Source organism: Hoplias malabaricus, chromosome 4, assembly GCF_029633855.1.
Source record: "Hoplias malabaricus isolate fHopMal1 chromosome 4, fHopMal1.hap1, whole genome shotgun sequence".
Taxonomy (NCBI): Eukaryota; Metazoa; Chordata; class Actinopteri; order Characiformes; family Erythrinidae; genus Hoplias; species Hoplias malabaricus.
In genome coordinates, this window is record NC_089803.1 from 23918522 (window position 1) to 23933282 (window position 14761).

The window sequence follows — 14761 nt, forward strand, 5'->3', positions numbered from 1 at the left end:
GCAATAGGCTGTGTGAAGCATTTTTATAATTTAATAACATTTCAACCCATTAGAAACTCATCATTCAGAAGAAATATGGAAGGAAAAAGTATTTTTCTCAGAGAAATATTACACATCCTCTGTGTGTATGTGTGTGTGTGTGTGTGTGTGTGTGTGTGCATAGCAAACATACGGCAAACTCATTGTCTGGATCGACTTTTCCTTTCCTCACAGGCCTGGAATACTGGAATCTCTGAACATAGTTTGATTTGTAGAAGCTAAAAGATTACAAAAATGTTAGAGAACAAAACAACAGATAACAGAGTTGACCAAAACATGATTTGAATAATCTGCAGAATGAGATAGGATTGGTGAATTACTCACTTGATAATCTGATCAGGGACTGGCTTGTTCTTTAAACGTGGTGGGATCTCCAAAACAGGTTGGACAGTGAAGCACTGGATGTCTAAATATAAGTGTGCTAAGAATGAAAAACTGTTCCATATAAATTCATGAGTTTTTTGTGTGTATAGCTTAAGATATGTATGTTTGGGAATATGCAGATTTCTTTTCAAACTGCTGCTAATGCAAGGCCTCTGGAAACCAGCTTTTTCTATTACATCAGCTAACAGACACATGCTGCAAATAATTAATACAATACTTTTTTGCCTGGTGGTCTACTGGGCCGGCTGTAGCTCCACCATCCACCGCAGTGAGCAGCTCAGTGTTTTACTGGAGCCTCGAACAGAAATGTATTGAACGTTGCTGAAGTAATATTTACCATAGTCTCTTTTTATGTTTGGAAAATGTTTCTGTGACCCAGCCTTTTGTTTTCTACTATATATTTAACAAACAGAAAGTCATCTTGTCTGTCCCTATAACGACACGAATACACGGACACATCTCACCGTTACTGACTTTCTGACGAGTAAATTACATCTGCACAGCTTTTTGTTTAACTTTACACGAAAAAGGACAAAATCTCCAGATTATTTAAGTCAGAACACCAGAGTGAGGTTCCAGCGATGCCCTGTTCCTTTATCAAATATAGATTACTTGGTTGATAAAATGTTAAGGTGCTTGGTTTTAGAAATGTTCAAAAACTTAAACGTTAAAATGTTTTCTTGTTGCTTTCTTATAAACGAGTTGCTTTAATGTCATCTCAACATGGTGCTTCAGTTTTGTAGCTTTGTATTAACAGAAAATAACAGGCTTTCCATGATCCTACACACACTGTCAGCAACTGACGAGATAAACTACTTTTATAGTTTGTTATTATTTGCTATTATTGGAAACAAAGACATTGATAGGAAACACCAAAGCTTCTCCAGACCTTCCAATGACAAGGGGATGTATTTTGGACTATCCTGTTTTTGAAATATCACAAACACCTCTGTGACAAAAGCTATACGGCTAAATTAAGCTTGCCTATTTCCTCTTTGCTCTTATTTTACCTTCAGTAGATGACAGTGGACAGTGCTTGTAGGGGCTTCTCAATATATAACAGGCAAATTAGAGAAATTGTGTTTCGTTTTTCCTAATATATATATGAGCTAATGAATACTGTGTATTTTTCCACATGTTTATGGCAATTTTAGTTAAGGATACACTGCAGTTGGGAATACTTGATGTCATCTCCAGGCATGGTTGTGGTATTGAGTCTAACAGCGCTTGGAAACTGGCTCATCAAATGGCCCTGGAAATCCTCTCTGCGCTCGTACTCCTTACCACGGTGAATAAACACTTTATTCTGTAGATGAAACACAATAGAAAACATGTCACGAGTTGAAGACTCCTCCTTTGGTAACACTTCAATATCAAAACGATATAATATTGCAGTTGTACATTTGTATCTACACACACAACAATCAATCACGCACAAATAAATCTGTTAGCATGTGTACACACACACACACACACACACACACACAAAGACACTTACTCGCAAGAACTGGGGGAAGCCATAGCCATAGTATCCCACAGCGAAGTAATCTGGTTTAGGACGAAGAATCTTCATGATGTTCTCATAGAACTTCGCCTGTTGTTTCTAAACAGTGGATCAAACAGTAGTTAGAACACATGGGAAAATCAAACATTCTCAAAGTGAAAAACTTTAAAGGAAGGAAAAAGGCTGAGACAGAACTGACACCAGCAAGATGACAGAATGCATTAAAGGAATGCAAAAGAAGGAAAGGGAAAACTCTACAGCAGTGGCAGCTGTAGTCATGTAACATTTTAGATATTTTTATCTGAACTGTATTTTGCAGATGCAAAAAAATAAAATTAAAAAAATCATTAATTATCTGACCCAAGGAAATTAGTCCAGAGGAAATTAATTATCCAAATTATACAGCACACTGCCTCAGCAATTCCAAAGCATCAGAACATTCAGAATAATAGAGAATCATCTGATTAACTGGAGAACAATTCCATTAATTATTACACACATTTGCAAATTATTAGTGAAATTATACTCCAATTCAATCAGCCTGAATGTTAAGCTGGCAGAAATATAACCTTGACTTAAAAGATAATAGGACACTCAAAGAAGATTTTTGCATGATTAGAGTGGATATTTTCTGTAAGTCATTATTTTTCTCTGCGGAAGAGTATGATTAAATTTGACATTTAACATTTAGTAAAAGAGACAGGAAGCTATGACTTTGCTTTTCAGGGATGAATGTAAGCTTCATGAATTTGTATGTTAACACTAAGAAAATAACATTAATAGAGGCCTTGTGCGATTCAGTTGCAAATATTTCTGAAGTGACAAATGATGCTACTTTTTAACTGGATAAAGTTTTATTAATTTTTTTTTTCATACTGACAACAAGAAACAACATGACAATAATAGTTCTAAATTTAGGATTTGTAAAAGAGAGGGAAAAATCTGTGATTGAGGGTTTACCAGGTTCTGTCCAAGCAGCTCATAGTCAAAGACTTCCAACTCATACTGCTCAGCAAGCTCTTTACACAGAGCAATGGCTTCCTCCCACATCTGGTACACACAAACACACACAGGAACATCAGAATTCACTTCAAAAGTTCAAAACAGAAGCACACATTTCAAACAAATTTGAACAAATTCATCTTGTTTCAGGCAAAGTTTACAGATTGTTCATATAAAAAAAAACTGGACCAAAATAATTTTCACTAAATCTGAAAATACTACTTTTAAGGCTGTCATCCATTCACCAAGACAGTTTAACATACTGACTCAACTTAAAAGATTCTAAAATTTTACTCAGTTACAATTGAAATTCTAAATGTATTTTCAGATATTATTTGAACATAAACTGTAAGTTATATTGCAATGAAAGAGAGACACAGAAGATTTTTCACACTGGCTCATGCCTCATGAATTTTAAGCATAATTATACTTCTACTGTGTGTTCAATAACCACAGACAGTTTTTATGTATTACTCAGAGGACAGAACACTTTTCTCAAAACCTATAGAAATCATAGGGCATTTTTCTTCAAAGTACAGTAAAATGTGTCTATAATGTCCATTTCAATAGACCATATGCTATAGATGCAGCACAAAACAAAAATGGATTTAGTCCTTTCAAAAATTTAAAAGTTATGAACATGTGTCACAGCGGAGCTATATGTAAATCTTAGGTGTCACTTGAGAAATGTGATGCATGAGATGTTATCTTAAAGTATAGCACACCTTGCCCTTGTCAAAGTAGGTGATAATAGTTTCATAGAGCGTCTCTTTGAGCTGCCGCTGCGACTGGGGGCTCTGGAAGTCCACCTGAGGAGTACACTGCTCATCTGACCACTGTCAGAAAGAGGGATGTGGATAATGAAGATAAATGAAAGAGTAAATTAGTGAAAAGACACCACAAACAAATTAAAAGCAAATGTATAAAATTAAACTGAACAAATTTGATGAAATGAGATAAAGAAACATATAATAAGAGAAATGCTTTGTGAAACTAACTTTGCTACAACCTTTAAAATCATAATGTATTCCAGTAAATATATAAAAATCGGCATGCTGATATTACATCTCTTACTGGGCTGTCTTGCTGTATTTAGGAAAATGAATAGGGTGATAAAAAACAAGAGAGGATATTTGTGGAGAAAGTGTGGCACTGCGTTCACCAGAGGATTACAGGTCAGATTGTAATCTAATGCAAATTAATGAACTGCACACTCCTGATAATATTGATCAAAAATGGTGAGAGAGAGAGAGAGAGAGAGAGAGAGAGAGAGAGAGAGAGAGAGAGAGAGAAGGAGAAAGGGAGTGATATGGGGGTTGAGAGAGAGGGAGATGGAAAAAAAACCCATAAATCCAGGTGTTTAGTCGGCAGGAGTTGAACCAAAGTTATAAATCCAGTCTGAGTGCTTTATCTACCCACAAAGTGCCATTGGACGTTGTCAGGGACGACTGTAAATCAGCCAATAATGATGCCTTTTCCATCCCAAATTACTCTCACTGCACCAACCAAAATATCCCTCTCATTGCCATAGCGACCTTTTGTCTGGGGTCAAATCGTATCTGTCTGAAATTGCAGGGTGAGTATATGTATGCAGCTTGTGCAAGGCTGTGATTAAGACTGCTCTGTGTGGCTTCTGTGTGTGTGTGTGTGGGTGTGTGTGTGTGAGTGTGTGGGGGGGGGGCATACCTTAAGCAGCTTAGAATGCAGCAGGAGAGTGTATGCAGCCTCTGTGTAATTCTCCCCATCCAAATGAAGATCTCTGAGCTTATAGAGGTACCTGAAACACACATGAACTCTCATCTCATATTTGTAAACAACTAAGGTGTAATTTATAGCATCATCCATAAGAGGACAGTATTGGGCCTGTAACAGAACTGAGATCATTTCTTCTTTTAAACAAATTCTCCTGAGCCAGTCTGTTCATATTTAATCTCACACTCTAAGCATCCTCTGTTCTCCCTAATAACAACCAAGATTACTAAAGGCTTTGTTGTGTTCAGCATGTAGGGCTGAGGATAAAGGAGGGACAGAAGGAATCAAATAAAGAAAAACATGACTTGTGAAATTGCTCTTTTTTTCAGAATCAAATGTGCTAAACTGTGGGGCAGACTCCTTGTTTCACTAAATTAAAGGGGACTTGCTTCAGTGCAATAAAAAATTATTAGATAAAAAAACTATCAAAGGTTTAGCAAAATATGTTGATTTGTTTAAAGAATTGCTGGACATTACAGAGTTTTTAAATCTTTTGGAACCATGAACCCTCAAATATAACTGCCTCCAAAGTTCCATATTTTCCAAAAAAACAAGTTATACTACTATATCACAGCAAGACCATGGCACTGCTGGCTATGAATACGTAAAACAATGTTTACACTGTCTATTAAGCCAATACATATATGGACACATTGTAGAGCAGTTAGCAAGTAGTCTTGGAATATTGATTCATAGAAAAGTTGGCAAAGTAATCCAAACGCTAGCATTATTTCCCTAAATCTTGCTGTTTTAGTGTATAAGGCATAAAGATATGTGTGTCACTATAACATTGACACATATCGCATTGACTATATCTAAATAATATCTATTACATTGACCAATCTGACGCCCCTAGCAGACATAGTTTGCTGGTTCAATCATAGTGATATGGTTTGCTGGTTAGGTTAAATGGACATATTCGCTGCAGAGTATGAAAAAAAAGGGTTCATGACTGGTTAACAGAAGTGACAGTCCTATTTAATGGTTGTTATTCATTCATTATCTGTAAGCGCTTATCCAGTTCAGGGTCACGGTGGGTCCAATCATTGGGCGCAAGGTGGGAATACACCCTGGAGGGGGCGCCAGTCCTTCACACACACACAATCGCACATTCACTTTTGAGTCACGAATCCACCTACTAATGTGTGTTTTTGGACTGTGGGAGGAAACTGGAGCACCCGGAGGAAACCCACACGGACACAGGGAGAACACACCAACTCCTCACAGACAGTCACCCGGAGCGGGAATCGAACCCACAACCTCCAGGTCCCTGGAGCTGTGTGACTGCGACACTACCTGCTGCACCACCGTTCCACCCTTAATGGTTGCTAGTAAAACAACATTTGGAAGCATTTTTAAATCTCCATCTGAATTCTTTGATTGTATATACCTGTATATATTACAATTCTATTTTGTTGTATGGCCAGTTTTCCTGTTGCATATATTGAGTCCCTATTATGATAAACCTGGATTAGGTCTGTGGTGGTGTACAATAATATGTAGTCCATGGGCCTGCTGTTCTACTTAATATTTAACCTGCAGTAAACAAATTGTCCACTGCAGGTCAAACGGTAGGTTTAAAAAAACAAGATGGATCAATACTAAGGTGAATAATGAATAATCAATAACCATTCTCAAATGTGTTAGTGCTAAAAAACCAAGGCCTTCCTAAAACAGAATGACTCGAGTTTCAAGGGCTGGAGCAATGCCATGTTTTTCAAGGCACAAAAATGTCACTCAAAGCAGAAACTGAACTTTATAAAATCTCCAACCTACAGAACATGCTCCACTAGTCTGAGTGATACGATACACTTTCCTCATCAGGGGAATCTGCTGTGTCCTATCTTAGCTTGACTGCAATTCTGATTCTTTACAATGCTGTAACTCAATATAGAGGGGGAACTTGTGCAAATCTTTACATGAGCAGCAGAATTGGGACATGAATAAAATATCATGCAGATATCTACCTCAGATTTTCAGCCTTGACCCAGAGTGTGTAAAATGTGTGCAGTCATTTTGTCATGCCTCAGCCAGCCTCCCTCTCACCAGCCACACACTCAGACACATCCAAGTTTAATGTGCCTCTGAGGCTGCTGTATGTCAAGCAGCAAAGAGGAAATAATTCTTCCCCCTTCCCTCTTTTCTTTTTTTATTTGGCACTTCTTTATTAGTTCCTTTTTGCTTCTCATTTTATAACTTTCATGTTTTTATTCATGTTATTTTGTTATTTTTTTAATCATTTTTTTATCCACTGCTTACCTCTCTAGATGTCTTTGTTCTCCCCTTTATTACCCTTTTTTTCTTTCTCTCTCCATCTCTCCATCTAATAGCACCTTGGCACATTTTGATCTAGTAATATTCTTTGGCGACTCTGAGGGCCACATTCTGTATTTTTTTCAAGGCTGCAGCTGGCCCTTCCAGTGCTGGCAAAGTTATGAAAAGGATTCCAGAGAATTCTAGAATTATTCACTAGGCCTAACGTATATCTTGCAGCCTGGGTTTAATATACTCTGCTTTTCTCCTCCTGATTGAATTAACATGCTGATCAGCAGCTGGAATAACACTCATTCAAGCAGGTTATTGATCCAGCAGCATGATCCCACTCATGGGGAGAACAGGCATATATTACAGAGACTCAGACCCTGCAAAGGCTGTAGCATTTTGGCCAGTGTGTATGTGTATGTGTGTTTGTGGGGCAGGTGATGAGGGGATGAAAGCCAGAACAAAACCAATCTTACTTTCACTGAGTGCTGGGACATAGCCAGTTCGCACAATAAGCAGAGCGATGTAATTTTTATATTTTCTAACCTTCAAGGCCTTTACGCATAGTGTGCCTTATTCCTGAAATGTATTCAAATGCCATTATATTAATTCAAGCCCATACCCATTTACAATTGGTAATACTTGCACACAAAGCATTTATTCTACAGTAAATATGAGAGGATTTATCAGTTCCTTGTTTAGTTTTAGCAAAACCTTCTCAGGAGGCAAGAGCTCACTTGATTAGTCTCTGTCTCTGGTCTTTGTGATGATACAACAAAAACGTCTGGTTAGCTAAGGTTCCCAGCATCTACAACTTTTTGAGAAACAGGTATTTATTTGTTTTATGTTTCATTACGTGCTGTATCTAAAAAATGAGCTCAAACTGAGTTACAGATTTCAGATCTGTTTACAATTGCTTTTCAGACAATTTCAGCTCCTGTTGTTTAGGTTTTAGGATGGTGTAATTTTAGAATTCTTTAAAATTATTCATTCATTCATTATCTGTAAGCGCTTATCCAGTTCAGGGTCATGGTGGGTTCAGAGCCTACTTGGAATCATTCGGCGCAAGGTGGGAATACACCCTGGAGGGGGCACCAGTCCTTCACAGGGCAACACACACATTCACTCACACCTACGGACACTTTTGAGACGCTAATCCACCTACCTACGTGTGTTTTTGAACTGTGGGAGGAAACGGAGCACGTGGACTCAGGGAGAACACACCAACTCCTCACAGACAGTCACCCGGAGCTGGAATCAAACCCACAACCTCCAGGTCCCTGGAGCTGTGTGAGAGGGACACTACCTGCTGCGCCACCGTTCCACCCGCTTTAAAATCATATATATATTTGACATTTATCAGGAAAACAAAGGTAATACATTTTCTACTCTCACTCAGACCTGCTTTCAGAATTTAAACATCATCCCTATTGATATCTGTCTAGCTCTGTCAACCTTCTCTTTCTATATTAACCTCATTATGCATTATCCTTATTGCTCTGACATCCCTATTTCTCCTTCTCTCTCTCTGCTTCCACACTCTCATAATTCCTCTTTGCCCGCTGCTGCTTGATTTCCTTCATTACCCCCTCAACATTACCCCCCAACCTTTTCTCTCATGTTAATTCCCCATACATACTCCGCGTATAATTTTTTTCATCAATATCCACATTCTCTTCTCTCTCACTCCACTACTATGTGTCAAATGATCCCAACCTATTCATGTCTCTAAATGACTCAGAAATACACCTTGCACCAAAGTCAAAGATTCGTTCAACCATCTCAGTTCACTCTATCTCTCTCTGTCTCTATCAATCTCTATGAGGGAGTGAGTTGCTATGGGTGGAGGAGAGGAGGCTGATCCTCTGGATTTTAACATTAATTCAGCATGGCCTAGATAATCCCTTGTCAGATTACACACACACACACACACACACACACACACACACAAAACAAGACAGCTAAACATTGATGACACACAACCTACATTATAACTGCATACACACACAAGCAGAAAAAACACACACATAAACACATGATCAGGCGAATATGTACTGAAATATTACCAAATTACCTGATGTACATTCCCTCACGATTGATATCCTTATAGAAATTCTGAAACACAAAAACAAGAGGACAAATATTTATAAATAAGTAATTTAAGAATTTATGGGTGTGCATGCATACCCATCCGCAGGCTTTCCATCATATTTTGTAGCTTCTGAATATAGGAAACTAATCATGTCTGCTTTAAGCTATCTCAGACTATGAACCGTTATCACCACGAGCCCCAGCATTCTCACAAATGCAGGTAAGCATCTAATAATACACTCTCACTGACTACATTCTTTACTCAGACTGACAATGCAGGGTGTCTGGAGAATGTTCTGCAGTGCAGAGGTTGATCTGTGAAAACATAATGAACAAAATGAGGAAATGTCTTAATGTGTCTAGATAAAAATGCTTAAGAATAACTTAAGAAAAATAAATTGTCTCCTTTGTGTATCTGTGTAGTCTCTCCTGAATGTTTCTCATCAGGTTTGTAAATGAAATATGTGTGTATGCGTGTGTATTTGTACTGAAACCATATGTGCAACTCAACTACCATTTAGGAACCTTAACAAAAAAAAAATCTTAGTTTTCTTAGTTCCATCTTAGGCCCACAGACTGGATGCACAATGCCTTGAAATAAAGTGAACCTGGGCTCGACTTGGTACTCTCACTGTGGTACATTCAATTCAAGAGAATGTGTCCTTGATGTACCATAACATTAAATATTTGATGGTGGATTGACTGATGTGTCAATAACACAGGGGACAGGGATCATAACATGTTTTACATGAAGTATGTACATACTATAAGAAACATACTGAAATGCAGTAAGTATGTAACTTCTGGATACTGGCTCACTTATGCCTGTTAGTGTGCCCTTGAACAAGCTGCTTAATCCCAGCTCCCAGCATGTTGAATGCATCAGCGCCAGGTTCACACAACCCTTTTCTATTCCTCTAAGGCCTGCTTGAACATGTGAATATTTTATTCCCTTCCCACAAAGAAAATAGAAAATATATCAAATTGAGTTCTCTGTTTTCTCTCTATATATATAATTTCAAAAACTAGCTGTTCTTGTAAAACAATGAGCATTATTTTCAAATTTCAATATCATTATGTTCTGATGTGTAAGAATTTTTTTAAAAATTAAATGTGTCAAGAAATTGAGAAGAGAGAGAGAGAGAGAGAGAGAGAGAGAGAGAGAGAGAGACAGACAGAGAGAGAGAGAGAGAGAAGCATTAAGTAGAATAAAAACAGATGCTATTACATTTCTATAGGAATTGCAGATGGACAGAGTTGCTTCTGTGATAAAGTGAATTCAACACTGGAAATAGAATTTGTATCCCACAGCACTGCTACATCATTTTGATTGTATTTGAAAACCCCAAGATTACAGACTGCTCAGTTCATTGCATGCTGCATCTTAATCATGAGCTGAAGACCAAAAACCAGACATGTACGAAACTCAGTATGTAAAAAACGCTTAATAGGCTTAATACCCTTAAGTATGTTCTGATTTTAAAAAAAAAAAGTGTATTATTACTTTCATATTCATTGGTCAAGATGACATTTTTGTTAGAGAAGATATTTTATTCATTCATAATCATCCCTCATTATCTGTAACCACTTATCCAGTTCAGGTTTGCAGTGGGTCCAGAGCCTACCTGGAATCATTGGCCACAAGTTGGGAACACACCCAGGAGGGGACGCCAGTCCTTCACAGGGCAACACACACTCACACTCACACCTAGGGACACTTTTGAGTCACCAATCCACTTGCCAATGTGTGCTTTTGGACTGTGAGAGGAAACCGGAGCACCCGGAGGAAACCCACGCAGACACAGGGAGAACACATCAAATCAAACTCCCCACAAACAGTCACCCGGAGTGGGACTTGAACCCACAACCTGTTGCACCACGGTGCTCCCCAGATATTTTTATTCATCATGGTTTAATAAAGACCATAAATTCAGTGTTGTTTGGTAATATATATGTGTTGTGTTTGCTACTTTTTAAAAGTAGAAACAGAAAGAAATCCAAAAAAATAAATTGCAGATAAATATAACCTTGTGTTAAAAAGGTGAATGGAATTAAATATCTGAATATCTGAAGCATGTCTTTCTTGTACTTAATGTACTTACTTGTACTTAATGGATACTGTTTGGCGTTGGTGCAGCAGGTAGTGTCGCAGTCACACAGCTCCAGGGACCTGGAGGTTGTGGGTTCGATTCCCGCTCTGGGTGACTGTCTGTGAGGAGTTGGTGTGCTCCGGTTTCCTCCCACAGTCCAAAAACACACATTGCAGGTGGATTGGTGACTCGAAAGTGTCCGTAGGTGTGTGTGTGTCTGTGTTGCCCTGTGAAGGACTGGCGTCCCCTGCAGGGTGTATTCCCGCCTTGCGCCCAATGATTCCAGGTAGGCTCTGGACCCACCGCGACCCTGAATTGGATAAGCGGCTACAGATAATGGATGGATGGATACTGTTTGACTTTGCTCATATTGAACTTCAACTTTCAGAGGTTAGTTACAACTCCAGCCTAAAGGAAAATCTTGTAAAATAAAAGAAGTGATCTGGATATTCATCACAAGAAAACTCAACACGGAAGATCATTCTTCATGAGAAAAAATGTCATCAGAATAAAAGACAACATATTAAGTTTCCAAAGACACTGATGGCCAGTTCAAAGGCAGATTAGAGGCGGAAAGCTGCTGTGAAGTTTGACGTGTTTGATGACTGTAAAGCTAACCTGCCGGGCTGGGGATTGACAGCTCAGTGTAACATTCATTTAAAAGCTTGACTGTCAGCTGGAGGTCTTTATCCTGCTTGACTGAGGTGGGCAGGTATGACGGGAAAGGGTGGGCATGGCTTACCAAAAGATTGACAGTGCAACTCATTCGGTTGTTTCGGCTGTCGTCACTCATCACAGTGCGGTAGTCAAGGAGACGCTCCAGCAGACCAGTCACCAAGGTAACAAAACTTCGCACCTCAGACAAAAGTGGGGGGCGCTCCTGAGCACACTCCAGCAAACTAGAGATGCACACACATAAACACAATAACTGCACACATCTACACATATAACCACTAATCAATTAAAGTAACACTAGGTAAGATTTGGTATTTTTGTTGTCCCCCAATAGTTGAAGAGTGTAATTCAAATTTGCGAATATATTGAAATCAAAGTTGAGTTACATAGTGAAGTTTCTGCATTGCTGAGCCCAGAATAGCAATGACTGTCGCTCTATTCTTCACTTTACAAGTCAATGAAGCACCACAATCATTTTGAGGCTGTAATTTTAAGGTCAAAACACTACCCAGTGTTCCTTTAAAAAAAATGTGTGCTATATACACTCAACGCTCACTGGATAAATTGTATCTACACTCATTGTCCATTATACCAGCTCCGCTAACCAGAAACACTTCGTAGCTACACATTGTTGTCCGTCAGTTCCTCTGGCCATTGAAAAACAGGGTGAAAGGGGACAGAAAAAAGTATGCAGTGAAACAGAAGAACTGCAGTAAGTACTACTATATGGTAACTGGATCTAATAAAATGGACAGTGCATGTAGATACAAGGTAGGTGTTCCTAACAAAGTGACCAGTGAATGTAAATACAAACAAAATTCACACATGAAGTAACATATGCATTAAAACACACACTGATACTGATTGTATGCATGTCTCATTCTAAACATACAGATTTAAGGCTGAAGATGATTTAGATTTTTTTATGGCTTAAAGCCTTGCTTCAAAACCTAGACCCACTCAATTAAAACAACTTAGACACAATGTTCTTGAGTGTGTGTAGATGATTCAGATAATAATAAAAATAAGGGCTGAGTTGTTAACAATCACCTTATTTGGTTAACCAGGTATAAAGCATCCAAAATCCCTAAAGCTAGGTTTGGGTTTATTTCTCTAAAATTGTAGATACCGCTGCTGTGATGATGAAAAATACTACTAGCTCTACTACTAATAAGAACAGCAACAATTCTATTTTCTGGTCATTTTTAAAAGTACTCTAATTCTAAATGGACCACTAAGCACACACAGATGGAGTGTGTTTGGTGAAGCTTAATCTTTATCAAATAAAATAGCAGTTCAGTACCGTAATTCATTGTTATCTTTAATTTGGCTTACATATGTATATGTATTTCCCTAATAAGGGCTTTTCATCTAAAGCTAAATGCACCGTATAAATATGTGTCTGTGAGTGCGTGTGTGTCTGTTCGCGTACATTGTCTGCAGTAGTTCCATGTATCTTACATCACCTCCTCCTCCTTCCACTTCATGATCCAACTTCAAAATGATCTCATTCTCAAACTGCAATGGCAAGAGATACAGAGACAGAAAGGGTGCAGGGGAGACATTATTTATTCAAGCATAATGAAATTGCATTTGCATTACATGACAGTAAGTCATCAGTCATCTGTGTGTGGACGTGTACTTTTTTAAAGTTGCCTGCTTGGTTGTATTCACACTGCATCATGTCAAAGAAGATGGGTATTGTAGCTCTGCGAAGCTCCTCCTCAGGAATTAATGTCATCTCCAGCATTGGTCCCACCATGCCAGGGATAAAACAGATTTTATTCACTCCTACAACACACACACACACACACACACACACACACACACACACAAATACACTTTGGAATGAAAACGCAGCAGAGAGTCGATTTTGCATACTCTGATATCTTGTGCAAACTTCAATCTGTGCCCCACACAAACACACACACATGCACAGACTTACCTAACTTGTACCACATGTCTCTGATTGAAAATCCTATCAGTCTCCTCATATCTCCATATCTAAGAGACAAAGCAAAGAGGACACGGAAATGTGCATCTTATTAAAGCATCTTTCTCAGGGTGTTTGTTGTGTTTTTTATTAATTTGTTTACTGTGATTGTAACAGGGAAGAGTTTAAGCCTTTTTGTTTGATATGTTCATATGAACTGGTTACATTTAAGTGGTCAGTAAATACACAGCATTGAAATGCCCCACTGTATGGAGCTGAGATGCCATGCTCAAATTGCTACAATAGACATTGTTTATATGTTTATGTGAGTGAGAGAGAGAATTCTTGTGTCTCACTTGGCCAGGATCTTGTTTCTCTTAGTGTGGGAGAAGTGCTGCAGCTGCAAAGACTCTTGGGTAATAAACGCCACAGCCAAATGGAAGTAATTATTCCACAACTGAAATTAATGTAGGAGAGAAAGGACAGAAGAGAAAGATATAAAGAAACATGGTTCTAAGACACATTTATCCATTATATTATGGTTCATTCATGCATGAGTTACATTAAAACACACACACAAAAACACAGAGAGAGAGAGAGATGTGCACACACAGAGACACACCTGCACTTCAAAGTTGTTATTGTCCAGGAATTTATGGTTCATGGTCTCAGCATAGGTGTTGATCGCTCTTAGGAATACTCTGATTGGATGATAAAAATAGACAAGTTATGTATAAATATCTATCCCAGATGTCTGAAATACTTAAATATATTTTGATTAGAGAGAGAGAGAGACAGGGATAGAGAGAGAGAGAGTGTTTTCCTACTTCATTTCCTCATTATTTGTGTCTTAATCCCATTCACATGTAAATACACCCGCATGTGTCCTAACCTGTTCTGCACCATAATCATAGTGACCCAGTCGGATGGATAAACATGTTCCCCAATCAGATCCTTGAACAACATGAACGTCTCCATCAGAAAGTCCTGCAACAACACACTCGTTATCAAACAAATGTAACACTGATA

At 38.4% G+C, this 14761-nt stretch overlaps 1 protein-coding gene across 2 annotated transcripts in view; it reads right to left on the minus strand.

Moving 5' to 3' along the window:
• LOC136693991 (dedicator of cytokinesis protein 2) overlaps window positions 1-14761 on the minus strand; it is a 111239-nt gene that overhangs the window by 7440 nt on the left and 89038 nt on the right. For both annotated transcript variants that reach the window (XM_066667309.1, XM_066667310.1), the window contains 15 exons: window positions 14625-14719; window positions 14355-14433; window positions 14089-14189; window positions 13745-13803; window positions 13442-13590; window positions 13232-13317; window positions 11867-12023; window positions 9018-9058; window positions 4616-4706; window positions 3655-3765; window positions 2888-2977; window positions 1922-2026; window positions 1588-1729; window positions 364-445; window positions 173-257 (listed from right to left, as the gene is read on the minus strand). In XM_066667309.1, coding sequence (XP_066523406.1) covers window positions 173-257; window positions 364-445; window positions 1588-1729; window positions 1922-2026; window positions 2888-2977; window positions 3655-3765; window positions 4616-4706; window positions 9018-9058; window positions 11867-12023; window positions 13232-13317; window positions 13442-13590; window positions 13745-13803; window positions 14089-14189; window positions 14355-14433; window positions 14625-14719 — 1473 coding nt within the window. The remainder of the gene's footprint in view (window positions 1-172; window positions 258-363; window positions 446-1587; window positions 1730-1921; window positions 2027-2887; window positions 2978-3654; window positions 3766-4615; window positions 4707-9017; window positions 9059-11866; window positions 12024-13231; window positions 13318-13441; window positions 13591-13744; window positions 13804-14088; window positions 14190-14354; window positions 14434-14624; window positions 14720-14761) is intronic.